Source organism: Salmo salar, chromosome ssa29 (genome assembly GCF_905237065.1).
Source record: "Salmo salar chromosome ssa29, Ssal_v3.1, whole genome shotgun sequence".
NCBI lineage: Eukaryota > Metazoa > Chordata > Actinopteri > Salmoniformes > Salmonidae > Salmo > Salmo salar.
The window spans coordinates 12,589,618-12,607,990 of record NC_059470.1 but is presented as its reverse complement, the minus strand read 5'-3'; the positions used below and the strand labels follow the sequence as shown (position 1 = coordinate 12,607,990).

At 43.8% G+C, this 18,373-nt stretch overlaps 1 protein-coding gene across 3 annotated transcripts in view; it reads right to left on the bottom strand.

Annotated features, from left to right (window-relative positions):
- The window catches only part of LOC106590158 (POU domain, class 6, transcription factor 2), a 90,790-nt gene continuing 72,417 nt past the window's right edge, over nucleotides 1-18,373 (bottom strand). For 2 of the 3 annotated variants that reach the window (XM_014180821.2, XM_014180822.2), the window contains exons 7-10: nucleotides 11,451-11,660; nucleotides 8,163-8,316; nucleotides 4,888-5,056; nucleotides 1-589 (exon numbers count right to left, since the gene is read on the bottom strand). In XM_014180821.2, the coding sequence (XP_014036296.1) occupies nucleotides 67-589; nucleotides 4,888-5,056; nucleotides 8,163-8,316; nucleotides 11,451-11,660 (1,056 nt within the window). In that variant the 3' untranslated portion in view covers nucleotides 1-66. The remainder of the gene's footprint in view (nucleotides 590-4,887; nucleotides 5,057-8,162; nucleotides 8,317-11,450; nucleotides 11,661-18,373) is intronic. The other variant, XM_014180823.2, reaches the window with a different exon arrangement.

The window sequence follows — 18,373 nt, the reverse complement described above, 5'->3', positions numbered from 1 at the left end:
ATCTTACTTTGGGTCATGATCCACCATGTTGTTAGGACTTTCCTCTTTACCTCTAGTTTTGGTCGTTCATTTTGGGAGCTCTTCCAGAGAATCAGAGAGAGGGTCCATGGGCGCGGTCGGGCCGAGGTCCAGGTCCAGGTCACCGGGCTGTTTCAACCGCTTTATTGTGTTTTTCAACGCTTGCCTCTTGTTGCAGAACCAGACACGGACCACCTCACGGTCATAGTTCAGTTTCTCAGCTATCTCAGTCATTTCCTGTCCAGAGGGGTGCGTGTTCTTCTCAAAGTGGCTGTTGAGGATCTCCAGCGCTTGTGGGGTGAAAGAGGTCCTCCGCTTGCGTTTTTTGGAGGGCTCACTGCCGATAAACTCGGTCAGGTTCTGCATGCCGGACCGGTGGCGGGCCTCGGCCTCGGCCATCCAGCGCTCCAGAACCGGCTTAATCTTCTGGGCGCTTTTTGGGGTGATGTCCAACTTCTCAAACCTGGCAGGATATAAAAGGCCAGGGTTCAGTTTGCCTGTCAGACTGCTACCTATAGGGTTCTCTTGGGCTTCCTGTGGTAGGAAAAAGTGGCTTCTCAGGATGGTGTGTCTGGGGAGAATTGAGAGAGAAGAATCTTACTTAGGTGCCCTGCTGGGCCAAGGGATAACCTGCCTGCCTCAGTGAACTGGGCCTCCTATCCCAAGCAGCTGCCACTGGGACAGAGACACCCACCAGCCTTGGTTACATCCATGACAGTTTGTAGCCAAAGTTATAGCAGTTGAAAGTGAACGTTACATGTGGTGCCATTTTGTTTTCGCTTTGTTCGCTTGTCTTTTGTTTGGTTGGCTGTGGCTGTAGTTCTCTGTCCCAGATAGGCAGCGTTGGGGTGAGGAGACCCTGCCAATGGCTAAAAAAATACTTCAGATGGACCAATAAAACTGCCCGAGCACCTGACTATAATGGTCAAACACTGAGCTTTAGCTATGGAGACTACACTAGTATGCATTGATACACAATACCATCAACCTATCATATCATCAATCAGAAAATGGTAAAAAGGGGTTAACCGAACAATGCAATTTTTCCCATACCTTCCTTCAAGTGATAAAAGTCAAGGTTTTTCATGCATATGGTCAAGCAGGCAGCAGTGCAAGCACTTAAACACAGAACTATCATTTACAAAAGCAGTTTGAATTATTCATAAAAATTGACATTTTAATACGTTTTTCTAACTTTTCTCCCTCCTAAGGGCTCATTGTATATTTAAAAAGAATACATTTCCACTTTTCAGTCTTGAATATACTTGCAAGTTTATGAATGCATGAAGCATAAGTAAATATTCTAATTTAGCCTATTGTGTACTTTAGTGCCTTTGAAAAGAACCCTCAATAGCTCAAAACTATCGTTCCAAAGTTCTGAAAGAGTTCCTAAGTCATGAACAGTAGCTAAATGATGGCTTGCTGGATCAGTATGCTCTCAACAAATAGTGGATATATACTACTGTACTATTAGAACATTGTAAGGGGTATCTGTACTGTAACTCAGTGTATTTTGACCCTGTCAGCTGCAGTGTTCTGTGAGACAAGCACAGAGATGGCGTTTGGCTTGGACGTGCTGAAGGATGATGGACCTGGGCTAAAGTTGCTGGGTTTCTCACATGCCGTGTAATAATGGAATCAGTGTCAGAGTGTGGTTTAAGCTGCCCTGCCCTCTAATGAGAGTCCAGACATCTGTCTAGGTGTTCGGGGGCGAGTGGCTGAGAGAAAAAGGAATACGCCTTTAAAACAACAGCGGAACATGTCTAGGCCTCTTCTATGACCTCGACCTATCACGGATGCCTTTGATATCATTTTCCTGGAAGGCAGGTGAGGAGATGCCTCAGAGCTGGGAGAAAGGACCCCTCTCACAGGACCAAAACGAAAGACATTTTTTAGTGGAGAGTCGACTTGTTATACAGAACGAAAGCGAATAATACCCTGTGTTTTTCCCGCTTTTCCCATCTCTGTTTTTACATTTCTGCTTGTCGACGGGCAGTATTATTTATAAGCCACTCTTAAACAGTGGAAAGAGGACGGTTCCATCCCGCAAGGAATACATTAGCCAGTAAATATAAGGAGTGGGTAGAAACAGGACATTTCATGGATCGACAGGGACCAAATGCACTCAAATGAGTGGAGAGCTGCTCGGCTGGCTCCTCAGTGAGGAGCCACTCCTACTAGTTGAGAACCACCAGTGGGAAATGAATACATACTGTATATCTACCTCTTTTACCCCCCTTTCCTCTCTCTCTCCCAACGGTCTTAAAAGTACCTTTTTCAGGCCATGCATAAACATCTGCTAAGTGCTAATGCTTACAGTGCTGTTTGTTTAACCCTTTAACAATATCGTGAGGCCATGTGTAAGAATGGGTATTTGACTAAGTGGAAGGTCCATTACTTACAGAATACAGGGGACAGATCCGATGTATTAAATCAGTATCCGAGCTTTCAGATATGAATCCAACATGCCAGGTACAGGTGGAGAAAGAAGTAGATGCGATGCAATATAAATAGGGTGGATGTGAAGGCACGTTTCTGCTTCATTTGATGTGTAAGTTTGAGTGTAAATTAATGTTGTAAATGCATGCAGCTTAAACATGGAAACATAATTCCCCATTCAGGAATTACACCAGAAACGAGTAGTTAAGACAACACTGTGCACCGATGCATTCTGAGCGGTATTCACATTAACAGCACTGTGAATCTTTGGACGTGTAGTTGCATTGAGGAGGAGGTGGATTTAAACTTAATGCATATTTTTCTGCAAGAAAATGTGTCATCCATGCCATCAATCATAATTTGCAACGTTATCTAAAAAGCATTTATGCAATATCATTATTTTAACCCTACACTTTATTTTACTAGGCAAGTCAGTTAAGAACAAATTCTTATTTTCAATGACGGCCTAGGAACAGTGGGTTAACTGCCTTGTTCAGGGGCAGAACAACAGATTTGTACCTTGTCAGCTAGGAGATTCGAACTTGCAACCTTTCAGTTAATAGCCCAACGCTCTAACCACTAGGCTACCCTGCCGCCCCAACACGACAGATTGTATTTGCTGCTTGTACAAAGCACTCTATGATAAGACAATATTCAAACCCATTGGTCTGATGATGTCCTTATGGGATGTTTGTGGCCCTGTGATAAGCTAATAAAGCTTTTTAACAAAGTGAGCAATGGAATCCGACAAGATGGAACTCTGTGTCACTGTCTGTTCCAGTGATATATGACAACAGCAAGCCCCTAAGCTAGCACGCGGTCCCCTCGTCTCCTCCAACTTCCATGTCTCTGTTGATGTTAACTAAACTAAAGCATGTGAAGACGATCTACTTAAAACGTCATACCAACAAAACAAAAAAACGACGGTCTTACCGACATAGATAAACTCACGAGGACACATTACCTGTTTCTTTATTTTTGAAGCTAATGGCTTTTAATGTACGTTCTAAATGTCTGAATTATGCATGCGTGTAAATATTTCATGGGTGATTTTTTTGAAGACTTGAAACATTAGTTTGAAAGGGCCGTTGCTCATAAGAAGCCTGCTCCCCCAGTTTCAGATGATACCGGGCCATTTGATGTTGATGTGGTGAACATTTTAAGAGCGCATGGTAGCAGTGTGTCACATACTGTAGGCAGGACAGGTCATCAGCAGAGCACATGCAGTTCAGAAGCGCATTACAAATTAATACAGGAATAAGAAGGGGCACAGTGATGATAACTGTTGACAGTGATGCATGCTACTACAGTAAAGCACAATACTATATGGGTGGGTAGAGTACAAAGAAAAGGCAAAATGACATTAGCCACAGGTCACTGCCAAATGTCCGAACTTAATTAGATGTGATTACGATATTAAAACGATTGATTTCCTAAATTTGGTGAGAAAAATAAAATAGAACAGAAATAATTGTACTTTTAGATCATGGGAAACTTAAGAATGAAGGAGTTTGAATGCTGTGATTGTAATATAACGGCTAGAGATGTGCACTTCTAAGGGGTTTAGGTAAGGTTTAGTTAATTGGTGCTGAAGTTAAAGGAGGAAAGGCTTAAAAAGGACGAGACATTACCTGGTAACACCAAATGTCTGATTATCTAATGAATAAACGCAGCGTTTAAACGCACGTCCTTACGGGACTGTAGAACATGACAATCTTATTAACAGACCAGTTCTTGTCAGGTTCTCTTAAGCCCAATGTAGAGTGAACAGCAATAGGCCTTAGTAATTATTAAATGCTTTAAGTGCTTCGTGTAATACTCTAGGTAATGTATTTTGCATAAGTAAGTCATGTCAGAGGAGAGAAGAAAAAAAAGAGAGGAGGACAAAGAATTGACGCGAGACCTTGATTTGACTGGATGGTCTTCAATTATGTATTCATTTTAATATCTTAATGATGTCTGCTTAAATATGAGATGAAATATGGATGTGAGTCGTCATGGACACCAGAAGGTGATGTGCGGTCTCAAAGACAGCACTCCTGAGCACCTTTGTCTACTGTAGCGACTACTGTAGCGACTACTGTAGCGACTACTGTAGCGACTACTACACCGACAGGAGAGCGCAGCGAGAGGATCAGTTGATCTACAGAGAAATGACCGTACATCATTCCGATATAAAGCGGTTTCAGATGTTCTACACGAGGTTCGACATATTTATTTGAATAAAACTGGTAAGATATTGCTTTCATTTGCCCTTTTAGTACCACAATGAGTAAGTCAACTTAACTCCTGCACTGCAGTCAAGAAAAAAAACTTTTATCACTTGATGGGAAGGATAGGAATATTCCAGGAGACACCATAATCAACAGATCGATGCCAGAAAATAGCATGCTTTGCTGTGAATCATTCGGCACCCCAAGTCCTCCTTACCTGCAGATGGCAGACTGACTATAGGCCGGGCCCTCGGCCGCGCTGAGCGCCTGACCCACCTGCGTCTGGGTCAGGCCCAGGGACAAGCGGCGGATTTTGAACGCTTTGGCGAACTCCCGAATCTCCTCCAGGTTGACCCCATCCACCTCGCTGGCGGCCGTCTGGGGGTCTACAATACAACACAGATAGAGGGGGGGGGGTCAAAAAACAAGAAGGACCAAGGCACTCTTCGTATAGTTAAAACGCCTTTAAAAAACCATTTGTCAGGGAGTACAGATGGAGGCAGAGGGAGGGGGGTTAGCGCCATTAAACACACCGAATACAAAGAATATAGCTAATTCACATACATTCCACTATAATGTGACATTTCTGGTCTCTGTTGACGAACAACAGCAGTAGGTTTAGAAATATATTGTGAATTGAGTTAACGGTGATTGAAATTCTGGTGCTTCTCTGTCCGCTGGTTGATAATAGCAGCCTCTGTACAATATGTACTGTGACGGTATCGAGAGTGAATGGCGGGCTTTGCGTTTAACACTAAATTGAAAACGTTCCTCATTTAATCTTCGACATAAAAGCTCATAGACACATAATGGACACAGCAGCGTAGAGACATGTCCGTTCAATAGGCTAGTCCGCCGTGGTGCCATTGCCGTTCTCGGCATTCCTCCTGTTTCATTAGGAACAATAAGCAGACTGAAAGCCAACAGTTTTATAGCCCAAACTCTGTGCTTTTATCATGAAAAAAAAGAAGCCTGTGGAATGTTTATTAGAGGATCATTCCAATCATCCGTCCCTCCTTTGGGGAAGTCAATTGACACCTCCACAGAAAGACTGTGCTGCTGTGTGTGCTGCACTACTCAGTTGTTCAAAGATGACATCCAACTCTACTCTAAAGAAGACATTTTATTGTATAAATGTTGTTTGTAAATTGCTGCTTTGCGGACCCACATTTAAGTGACTTTGGGGACCTATTTTCCCTGAAGCATTTTGAAGAATTTCATAGCTAATAAAAAGTGATTTCACATTGTACATCAATGTCAGGTTCCCTGGCATCCTGCTTACTAAAGCAAAGTTTGTGCCAGTGAATTATTCATCTTGGTCATTATCAATGAATTATTAAAAGGAATTTTCCAAGCGTATTTAAGAAGAAAAAAATCTATCGGGCTGCCATCTTGCCGTGAGGCCTCATAAGAGACGCAGCGATTCTGAGCTTCTACGGCGGCAGAGCGCTAGACGTGCGAACATCTGGAGACATGGGACCAAGTCATCCCAAATGGCACCCTACTCCCAATGTAGTGCACTACTTTGACCAGGACCTATCGTTATTTTTTTCCCCCACTGAATGGAGGGTTCGCCTAGTCAAATGCAGGGCACTATATACGGAATAAGCTGCCATTTGGGATGCAGGCCCTGTATATCTTAAAAGGATGGGAGGATGGTCACTAACTGCATCCTCATCGGTTCAACCTTGGTGAGCATCTGATCATCCCCCAACGGAGAGCCGCTGAAGTGCGTTTCTATATGAAATGATTAGTCCTCTCTGGATCACTGTCTGTCCACTGTGATCCATCGCTGGTCTCCTTCCTATACGACTGCCTTCAAGGCTTTACCAAATAATACACATTCCATATGATGACGTTGCATTTCATTTACATTGGGTTTGAAATTCCTATGTACCCTGTGTAGGTATTTGTGATCTGAAAAGACATTGAATGCTTGAAAAATACCATCCACTCATTTAGAATAAAAATGTTGGTCATACTTTACTATAGTATGGATACTATCTGTTGATAAGCAACTGCTTGCTAAGGTTACGTTTAGGGTTAGGTTTAGAATAAGGGTAAGGGTTAAGGTTAGGGTTAGGGTTAAGTTTAGGGTTAGGATACGGGTTAAGGTTAGGGTTAGTAGATAGTTAGGTTGAATGCTAATAATGGTTTGTGGATAGTCTGTAAAGCATCTACAGATGGACTATCCAAATAAAGTGTTACCCTTGGACCTTGCAAATACAATGAGCTGGTCGAAGGGCAGTATATTGGCAAGAGGAATGTAGAATCAAAAAGTGTATTATGTATGATTGGACGCAGAAATAAGGCTCCATGTCCACATACGGGATATTCACCGAGGGGCTATGCATTCTAGAACCACGTGGAAGGTGTGTTCCGCGATGCATTGACGGAGAACCTTTCATACCATGCCGATCACTTCTATGTGTTCATTTGACAGTAGAAATGTGTTCAACGTCCACTGAAGTAGCTAGAACGTTTACTAGGTAGCTACGGTAGTTGCCTTGGTAACCAAACAAACAGACTTGCTAGTTTAGCTAACCAAACCATCAGTCCTCGCTTGCTAGTATGACAATTGAATTGAATTCGACTGTTGTTTTCAAAAGCAGCTGAAACATAGAACATGTAAGAATGAACTATAGCCATCGAATTTTACCGTGCTGATATACCATGCGTTACAAGGAAATAATGCACACTCTAGAATGGCCTTCAAGCCAATCAGAAACAAGTATTATCAACAATGCCATGGTGTAATTAAGCAATACGGCCAGAGGAGGTGTGGTATATGGCCAATATACCATGGCTAAGGGCTGTTCTTAGGCCCAGCCCTTAGCCGAGGAGTCCTATTGCTATTATAAACTGGTTACCAATTTAGTAAAACTAAATGTTTTGCCATACCCGTGGTATATGGTCTGATATACCATGGCTTTCAGTCAATCAGAATTCAGGGCTCAAACCACCCAGTACATAAAACAAGTTGATCAATGGCAACTCCTTTATATTGAATGCAGAACTCAGCCGCAGATGCCTTCAAAATGAGGGAATTTAAGTGAATAGCCTGTGCCAAATTAAATGTATTTATATTTATCTGACTAAATCAGAGTTTTTAAGGCAACGGTTGGCAAGCTGAAAAGCCTTAGGCCCTATGATTTATTAAGGGTCCACAGAGGGCTAAGCATTTGGAATCTGAGGCTGGTCTTCACTACACACAGTGTTTTTGATAGTCTAATAAACAGAATATTAAATAAATCCTTTAAGAAGAGGAAGGAGAACAATCTAAAGTTTCTGGACAAACAGAAATCCAGTGCTCTTGAAATAGAAGGTTCACCGTACCAAAGACTGCGGTCAATTAAAACAATTCTCTGACAATGTAGGTTTATCTGTAGACTTGTATGTTCTCTTAACATGTATGTGTGTGTGTGTGTGTGTGTGTGTGTGTGTGCGTGCGCGCGCGAGTGTGTGTGCGTGCGTGTGTCACCGGGTACTCACTGCTGACCAGCTGACCCACGCTGAGGGCGGAGGAGGAAGATGAGGACGAGGAGGAGGAAGAGGCCTGGCGGAGAGGACTCTGGCTGTGGGGCATGTGGAGCAGGTTGGGCTGAGACGACACTGGGCCTGTCTGAACATGCTGAGCCTGAGGCAGCTGAGGACACACAGAAATGAAATATTGACTTAAAACAACAATACAACCCCTATAACGTTGCACCAATAGCACTATAAGCGATCTTCATAACCACCCACAGCAGTTATGGTGACTCTCCAGCACCTGTACATTGCTGTGACACTGCAGCAATTCTATTTGACATTAACAGCTGAACATAATATGATTAGGTTTGTGTAAAGAGGTTATATGATCATTACAGTGTATGCTAACAACTATTCAGAATGATAACACACAATGCAGTATCAATAGAGTAAACTAGTCAGGGCTAGGTTTTTATTGAAACAGACAGTGTTACATTTGTGTAGAGACAGACAGTGGGGTTTGATAGGAGATGAGATATCTCTCTCTCTCTCTCTCTCTCTCTCTCTCTCTCTCTCTCTCTCTCTCTCTCTCTCTCTCTCTCTCTCTCTCTCTCTCTCTCTCTCTCTCTCTCTCTCTCTCTCTCTCTCTCTCTCTCTCTCTCTCTCTCTCTCTCTCTCTCTCTCTCTCTCTCTCTCTCTCTCTCTCTCTCTCTCTCTCTCTCTCTCTCTCTCTCTCTCTCTCTCTCTCTCTCTCTCTCTCTCTCTCTCTCTATACAGGAGTGTAGAGAACACTATGACAATAGGAATTGCTAATGAAGGCAGGTCTGTGCAGGAAAAGACACGTGGACACCCCCTCTCCCGTATCAAACATCATTTAGGATTTACAGGCAATGTGCTTCGGCTCCATGAAAACAATGTATTTTCATGTTTGTGAGCAAATGAATTGCTCTTACAAGATCAAGCTGATATGTCTTCACTCTAAAGTGAAGGCCGTCTCCTCCGTAAACTAGGTTGGCTTTCCCACTCCTCTCTCTCGCTATTAATTATTTTCCCCTCGGTATGTGTGTTGTTTGGAAAGTGCGGTGGATGTCAACAGAGATGCACATACTGTCAAGACAGCTGACAGGCAGAGAGAATTATCTAGCTTCACTGGAAATATTCCGCACTGCCGGCGCTGACAACCGTAAATTACACCTGTGGAACTGTCGTCGTCGTGCGTCTTTGAAGTGAGGACAAAAACCATAAACTTTATTACAAATGCCTCCATTCGATCTCGAGTGTGATCTGGTGTTCCGTGAAGTCACATTTAAGGCCGTCTTCTGAGTTAATCCACCCTATCAGATTGAACTATTGTCCTTCCCATTTACATATCACGTTTCACTTTTTTAACCTGCTTTTTTTTTATGGCTGAAAGCCTGGTTGATATTAGGTAGACTTAAACCTGTGTAATTTATTTGGTTTCATTAGTAGGTGTGCGTCTGTCACCTACCATGTATGTACAAGTCCAAAAGAAGGAAGCTATTTACTTTGTACATAAAACTTCCGCACTAGGTGGGATTTAACCTCACTCATACAAACAAACAGCATTAAAGAACTCATGTTCTTCCGAGCACAAGAGAGCCTTCTGTCCTGTTTAGAGGTTCAGTCTGGTCTTGTATTGTTTCGCTAGCTAGAGACACATGATTATCCCTTCAAATGTTTGATTATGAAGGAGAATTACATGCTCAGGTCACAGAGGTCAAATAGGTGTGTGGGGGGGGAGTATTTTAGTTTTAAATGGGATGATGAAAAGCATTGCTATTTGTTTGGCTCTGCAGGAGCTCTGCATGAGCTCTGCATACTTCCTGAGAGGGAGTCTAAGAGGATGCCTGACAGGTGCTTTACGCACACGCACACTGCTTGACAGATTTTTTTCTTCTTTCTGTAGTATTTCTATAATCTTTACTGCCCTAGTCAAAAGAGTCCATTTGAATGGTTTTATCGAAAGCAACTTCTTCCAAACACTGGGACCAATGAAATGTTACAGTTGGGAGTTATGTTTTTTGTGAAGGTATAACCTTTTCAAGTTGCGTTTAGACAGAAGATGAGACGACTTGATAGCTGAAAGAAAAAAACATCAGACTTGACTCGTTTTGTACAGGTTACTTTTCTCAAGAGTAAACCCGAAAAAAAGTTCAATCTACACAGATGATTTTTCTCCTCGCCCATTTTTTATAGTGTGTATCTATGTGTTCCTATAACCAGGTTTCCATCCAACCTTTTTATGCCTAAAAAAATGTCACGACAGGCCTGACGGAAAGAGCAAATTTGTCAGTAAACTTTCCAAATGTCGACAAAAAACACACGCTGGACAAGGTGGGATCTTTTTGTGATGGTAAAGTTAATTATGCGATAAATGGCGGTGGAAAAGCTTTTATGCGCAAATATTGATACATTTTTTGATTTTACTTTTATTTCACTAGGCAGGTCAGTTAAGAAAAATATATGATTTACGATGACAGCCTAGGAACAGTGGGTTAACTGCCTTGTTCAGGGGCAGAACGACAGATTTTTACCTTGTCGCCTCGGGGATTCGGCCAATGCTCTAACCGCTAGGCCACCTGCCGCTCTAACCATCATGCGATAACATGTTGTGTGGTCCTCCCACTACGACTCGGGAAAGCATGCAGTTTATTAGGCTACAGATGAAATAAGTTACGGTGAACTTCACAGGGTGGTGAAAGTGCACGGTGATGAGCTTGATGCTCCTTTCCTATAAATATCGAGGGTCTTATTCTGGTGACATGATGTTCGATGCTTGGTTGACGTTTGACAAATGTAAATAATCTTGCTCTTTTGTCCATAATAATCTCATCATGTAGGCTATACCCGCACTGTATCTGCAAACTGTTGGCTAGCGCGCACGTACCAATACCAGAGTGGACACATTCGCTATATAATTGTTTTTGTGACAAAACCATCAGTAGAGTTGAAGTCATTTTTCTAAGCACTACATCATCACGCACAGCCTTTTATTCGCAACAAGTCCGTTTGATGGAAACACATCTCTGGTGGGAAAATGCGCATCATTTGCTTATGTGGAATTTAGAATAGTCGCATGAAAATCTGTCGCCAATTGGATGGAAAATGTTTTTGGTCTGCAAATGTACTGTGATTAAGAACATATCTTCATGTGTCTGCATTGTGTGTGTGTGTGTGTGTGTGTGTGTGTGTGTGTGTGTGTGTGTGTGTGTGTGTGTGTGTGTGTGTGTCCACGCATGTTTGTATCTGTGCATGTGTGTGCGTGTACTGTACGTCTGTGTGTGTGGTTACCTGCTGTCCAGGCTTGATTGGTGACAGTGTGATTCCCTGGGTGTTGATGACAGGCAGGATTTGATTGCCGATCACCGTGGCGATGATCTGGCCCTGGGCGTTGGTCAGAAGCTGGGGTGTAATTGGCTGGACCTGCAGCGCTGGGTTTACGCCCCCTGATTGGCTCGAGGGCCCCCCAGAGTTGGGCATAAGTGGGATCGTTCCAATTATCTACGAAGGAGGGGTGAGAGGAGAAGGGAAGAAATCAGATGGGTCGTTCCAGTGAGCTACAGTACACGGATAAGTGTAGGAGGGTGAACGCCATTAGAACATATTGTTCGTGTGATCTACTGGACAGAAGTATGGAGCGATGTTCATGTTCTGTATGAAATCCCACAGCAAGTAAAACATAAAGTACTGTGCACGTCAATACAAGTATATCAGTGAGCGCCCAAACCATTAGAATGACAGTATCAAGCCCAAGCGCAGAGCACTTGATGGTTGAGTAAGTGTATGAGGGAACGCACAGGCAGATTCTCTGATCATCTGTCACAGAGGAGCTTTTTATAGGCCAAGGCAAGCAAAGGCAGAGCACCCAGCTGGGAGCACACTGCAAAGGTCAGCTCTGAGTACCTGTGTGTGTGCTGGTGCAGACCACTGACTGTGTTATCCATCATCAGGCCAGGAGAGGGGCGTGTGTGTGTGATTCATGTGTGTATATGCGTCTCTGTCTGTTTCTGTTAAGGGGGGGTTGGTAATGTGGCTGTGTTGAGAGATCTCCCTCCCTTCCCCTTCCCTCAACGCGCACACACACACACACACGACCAAACAGCTCCCAGGGTCCCTGGGGTACTGCATCCCCTACTCCCCTCTTCCTCCCCCCCAGCTCTCCTCTGCTCTCCTCCACGGCTGTAATCAGGAAGTGCAGATCAAAAAGGGCGGCAGAGTGTCACCGCAGCGTTTTAGCTCTCAGAGCTGCCAGAGTGCGGCCAAGAGTAGCGCTTTAGGGGGGGGGGGACTTAGCGCCTCTTCCCAATGATGAAGGTTAATGTCATCTGAGGACTGGTCCTGGACAGACAACTTCAGTCTCTCTGCCTGCTCTCTCCACTGACAGAACAACAGCACCCATTATGCCAGAGGAGAGTGAACATGGTTGGGGTTGCCATTATTTTACAAACCTTGTCGTTTGGACCAGGCTGGAAGATTTGGGCTGGCACGTTCGCATTTTTTGTTATAGATATGTAAACAGTCACAGGCAAAATTCAAAGCAAAATAAATGGACACAAGCACAATGAATGTTTTGGTAGCTCATGCTGCACAGGGTTTCGACCTACTTCAAGCCTCGTGTATAAATGAGACACCGACATAATTTAATCTAGGCAGGGATTCAATTATTACACATGCACCTGTCACTTCATATGATTTCACAGCGAGATGCAAACAGATCCCTTCATACTGTAGTCCAGCATCTCACCACTGCTCCCGGTGCTAATCTAATTCTTCCTGCCATGCCTCCCTCTGCCTGGTCCCCCTCCCCTCTCTCCCCATTCCCTGTTTGATATAATGTGGAGGGATCAGTGGTAGAATTGTAGGCCGGCAATCTGTAATTCATCCCCTCCACGGCTCATTTGCTTACGTTGCTTCGCATTAAGCGACAGATAATTTATCTCTCTCTCTCCGCGCTCCGTGTCGCCTGCTCCGATTCCACCCTGTAATGCTCTCCTCTCCTGCCACTTAGCATATTTTATTGCGCCGCCTGACGCTCATGCCTCCCGACGGCTGGCTTCGCGTGCCTCTGTGGCGGTTGACTTGTTCCGCTCAATTATTCATCCTTATTGGACTAAGTGGTTGTTCTATAAACGTAATAACACACAGGCAGGGAACTGACAGCTTAGCTCTCGTCCCCGGACACACCGCTAGCGCCGCGTCTCCACCTCTCCCTCAGACTTCCTGGGTGTTGCATGGCAGTGCTCAAATGGCATTTCTCAAGGCAGTCGATTGTGACACTGATTCTGTAAAACATAATACATTTAGAGGGAAGACCTGGTGGGCGGCAGGTAGCCTCGAGTGTAGAGCGTTGGGCCACTGACCGAAAGGTCGCTGGCTTGAATACTGGAGCCGACTAGGTGAAAAATCTGTCGCTGTGCCCTTGAGCAAGGCACTAAACCCTAATTGCTCTAGGGGTGCTGGCCAATGGCGACCTTTACTGTGACCCCACTCCCTGTGGGTGTCTCAGGGGGAGTTGGGATACGGAAGAAACACATTTCCATCACACATTTGTGTATAACAGAACAAATATAAGCACCCACAACTTATTATTATTTTACCTGTAGATTCAGAGAGGTCCATGGAGAAGACATGCTTTGGTCTCAGGCTACAGCCAGTTATGGCATTTTTTAACAACATACGCTGTGGCACCTTCTCACAAACAATAGTATTGTCAGCTTTGTCCAACCAGCATTCTTTATGTTTCTCGTTCCTTTTTGTCTTTTTCCTCCTCCTGTATTTTTTTTCCAATCGTGAGGCGTGTCAGGACCTGGGTCCTCTTTCGCTCTCTCTCTCCCTTCTCTCAGCAGAACTCATTAATGAACACATTAATCAATGATGTCGCTCTTGCTGCTGGTGATTCTCTGATCCACCTCTACGCAGACGACACCATTCTGTATACTTCTGGCCCCTCTTTGGACACTGTGTTAACTAACCTCCAGACGAGCTTCAATGCCATACAATTCTCCTTCCGTGGCCTCCAACTGCTCTTAAACGCAAGTAAAACTAAATGCATGCTATTCAATCGATCACTGCCCGCACCTGCCCACCCGCCCAGCATCACTACTCTGGACGGTTCTGACTTAGAATGTGTGGACAACTACAAATACCTAGGTGTCTGGTTAGACTGTAAACTCTCCTTCCAGACTCACATTAAGCATCTCCAATCCAAAATTAAATCTAGAATCGGCTTCCTATATCGCAACAAAGCATCCTTCACTCATGATGCCAAACATACCCTCGTAAAACTGACCATCCTACCGATCCTAGACTTCGGTGATGTCATCTATAAAATAGCCTCCAACACTCTACTCAACAAACTGGATGCAGTCTATCACAGTGCCATCCGTTTTGTCACCAAAGCACCATACACTACCCACCATTGCGACCTGTATGCTCTCGTTGGTTGGCCCTCGCTTCATACTCGTCGCCAAACCCACTGGCTACAGGTTATCTACAAGTCTCTGCTGGGTAAAGCCCCGCCTTATCTCAGCTCACTGGTCACCATAGCAGCACCCACTCGTAGCACGCGCTCCAGCAGGTATATCTCACTGGTCACCCCCAAAGCCAATTTCTCCTTTGGTCATCTTTCCTTCCAGTTCTCTGCTGCCAATGACTGGAACAAACTGCAAAAATCTCTGAAGCTGGAGACTCATATCTCCCTCACTAACTTTAAGCACCAGCTGTCAGAGCAGCTCACAGACCACTGCACCTGTACATAGCCCATCTGTAAACAGCCCATCTATCTACCTACCTCATCCCCATACTGTATTTATTTATCTTGCTCCTTTGCACCCCAGTATCTCTACTTGCACATTCATCTTCTGCACATCTACCATTCCAGTGTTTAATTGCTATATTGTAATTACTTCGCCACCATGGCCTATTTATTAACTTAACTCATTTGCACTCACTGTATATAGACTTTGTGTTTTATTTTGTTCTACTGTATTATTAACTGTATGTTTTGTTTATTCCATGTGTAACTCTGTGTTGTCGTATGTGTCGAATTGCTATGCTTTATCTTGGCCAGGTCGCAGTTGCAAATGAGAACTTGTTCTCAACTAGCCTACCTGGTTAAATAAAGGTGAAAATAAATAAATAAATAAATACAATGAAGATTATGCTGCTCTTCTCTTGTTTCCACAGAAATGTCATGTCATCTCCTCAGCCAGGACAATCGGTGGCGTTAGCCATGGTGGCCAGACAATATCCTTAGCCATTTCCCCCTCCTTCTCTCTCCATGAAGTGAATAGAGGCCCTTGTTGGGAAATCCTGACTTTCTTCATTAGAGCTCCAAGACACCAAGCATATCAATTTGATAAGGGTATGTAAATTGCTTTATACATCTCCCGAATCCTCTTGATTGTCTGGCTCTAAGATGGAATGCCGGTGTAGGTAATGTTGGGTACAGTAAAATCTTCCACAACATGCAAATCTGCACAGCAACTAGCATTCACCTGGCTTAATTTGTCCTGCTGTTATCGTTAAAGCAGGTGTTCAAAAGTTAAAATGGCAATGCCAGAATGTTTCCTCTACCTCTGAGGACTTCCACGAGCAGGAGTGATTTGTATTCCAATGGAGTTCCTCCCTGGTTGTGTGCATGCAGGTTAACAGTGCATGTGGGTGTTCCTACCTGGTGTAGTGTGCATTAGTAACAGCAGTGTCTGCCCTGCGGGCTGTAGCCTTTATCAAAGCCCATTGAAGTGGATGGATGGCTCATGGGGGTTTCACCAGGAAACACAAAGACCAGCCACCAGGGGTTAACAGGGCTGGGAGTTCCCCCCCCCATCACAGACCGTTTTGGGGCTAGCTACTTTTCAGGTCATATATCTTACCATTTCTCTCTTTGTCAAATATTATAGGTTTCTCTATGGAGTCATGGAAGGTATGGCACAGAATGTGTGGTAAAATTGTGCATAGTACAAGGGAATACGTAGTCATATGACAGAAACATTTGTGAGGAAATGTTTCCTCTAGTATGGCCTCAATCTTCTCATTCACGTTTCGATACTGAGGAACTAAGGTAAAATGGTGTAGTGCTTTCCTTAGGCAGACTGTGTACTGATATGAAATTCATTATTGAATGAACTCTTTCTTACAGTACAGCCTTAATCACAAAGATGGGACTGAAGAGTGGCTTCGTTGATTACTGGACACATATACTTCATAATCAGGTTGACACATGTTAAAGCCACATTATTAAATCCAATGCTTTTCAAGGCCCCTGTCTGGAACCTACTCTAACAAGAAATCCAGGGTGCAACTTTCACTAGGGACGGGGGACATGTCCCCCCCACATTCTGAAATTGCATTTTCATCATTGAAACGTGATACAAACAAGGCAACGGGGTGCTTTAGGACCACGCGGACGCCTATGAGCAGTCGGGTAGGCTGTTTGGAGTGTTTATCTGACAAAAAAGAAAATATATATATTATGTCCCCCCCACTTATAAAACCAAAGTTGCGCCCCTGAAGAAATCCAATGGACATTAGTGATAGGGTGAATGACTGTAACCCCTACTGTACTGTGTTCCGCTCTCTTCAAAATACCAAAATACTTAATTTAGAATAAAAGACCTCTCTTAGGAGAAGAAAGGACTCAAAATCAATGCAGGACAGGGATTTTCACACAGATACCTTTTATCAAAGTCCTTGTGCTTTAGTACAGTTACAATGCTGTCACAATGTTGTCTTACCTAGCTAGAGAATTAATATTCAAGAAGTGTACATGTATTCGAGCTGTTCTAGTTCCTCTATCATTCTCCCAGCAAAATAAACACCAAAGTCTGATAAAAGCTATTCTTTTGTTTCCTATTTGAGAGTCTACATACCGACACCATTTCTGCTTTTACGGTGGGCAGCTTCTGAGGCAGTGTTTGTCGGCCTCCCAGTCAAGTTCCAGTCATGCATTTAGTCTCTGTAATGTTCCCTTCCCAGTATAAGAGGGGTGGTGGTGTGTACGTGCGCGCGTGTGCGGTGGGGGGACCCTGGCTACGTTAGTAGTGTGGTGCACGTTTCAGAGTGCTCAGACTGAATAATGCTCTGAAATAATGAGGTGGGGAGCAAAGGACTGTAGCCCAGGGCTTTGACCGTCTCAGTGACCTGATTATGTCAGCCAATGTCAGTCGGCGATACACTACAAAAGCACAGAGCATCCCATCAAATCCATCTCCATGGCGATCTGTCCCTGCGTCCCCGGCACCTTTTCCCAGACCAGGGAAACCCATACTGTCTCATTAGCCGCATTTAGCATCAAGGGCTAACACAGATTCACACAAGCTGTTTTCAGTACGTGTGGACAAACATAGAAAAACATCTACAGTCATACACAATTATAAGTAGCCTACAATACAGTTGAAGTCAGAAGTTTACATACACCTTAGCCAAATACATTTAAACTCAGTTTTTCACAATTCCTGACATTTAATCCTAGTAAAAATTCCCTGTCTTCGGTCAGTTAGGATCACCACTTTATTTTAAGAATGTGAAATGTCAGAATAATAGTAGAGAGAATGATTTATTTCAGCTTTTATTTCTTTCATCGCGTTCCCAGTGGGTCAGAAGTTTACATACACTCAATTAGTATTTGGTAGCATTGCCTTTAAATTGTTTAACTTGGGTCAAACATTTTGGGGAGCCTTCCACAAGCTTCCCACAATAAGTTGGGTGAATTTTGGCCCATTCCTCCTGACAGAGCTGGTGTAACTGAGTCAGGTTTGTAGGCCTCCTTGCTCACACACGCTTTTTCAGTTCTACCCACAAATTGTCTATAGGACTGAGGTCAGGGCTTTGTGATGGCCACCCCAATACCTTGACTTTGTTGTCCTTAAGCCATTTTGCCACAACTTTGGAAGTATGCTTGGGGTCATTGTCCATTTGGTAGACCCATTTGCGACCAAGCTTTAACTTCCTGACTGATGTCTTGAGATGTTGCTTCAATATATCCACATAATTTTCCTACCTCAAGAAGCCATCTATTTTGTGAAGTGCACTAGTCCCTCCTGCAGCAAAGTATCCCCACTTCTTTGGCTTGCAAGCCTCCCCCTTTTTCCTCCAAACATAACGATGGTCATTATGGCCAAACAGTTCTATTTTTGTTTCATCAGACCAGAGAACATTTCTCCAAAAAGTACAATCTTTGTCCTCATGTGCAGTTGCAAACCGTAGTCTAGCTT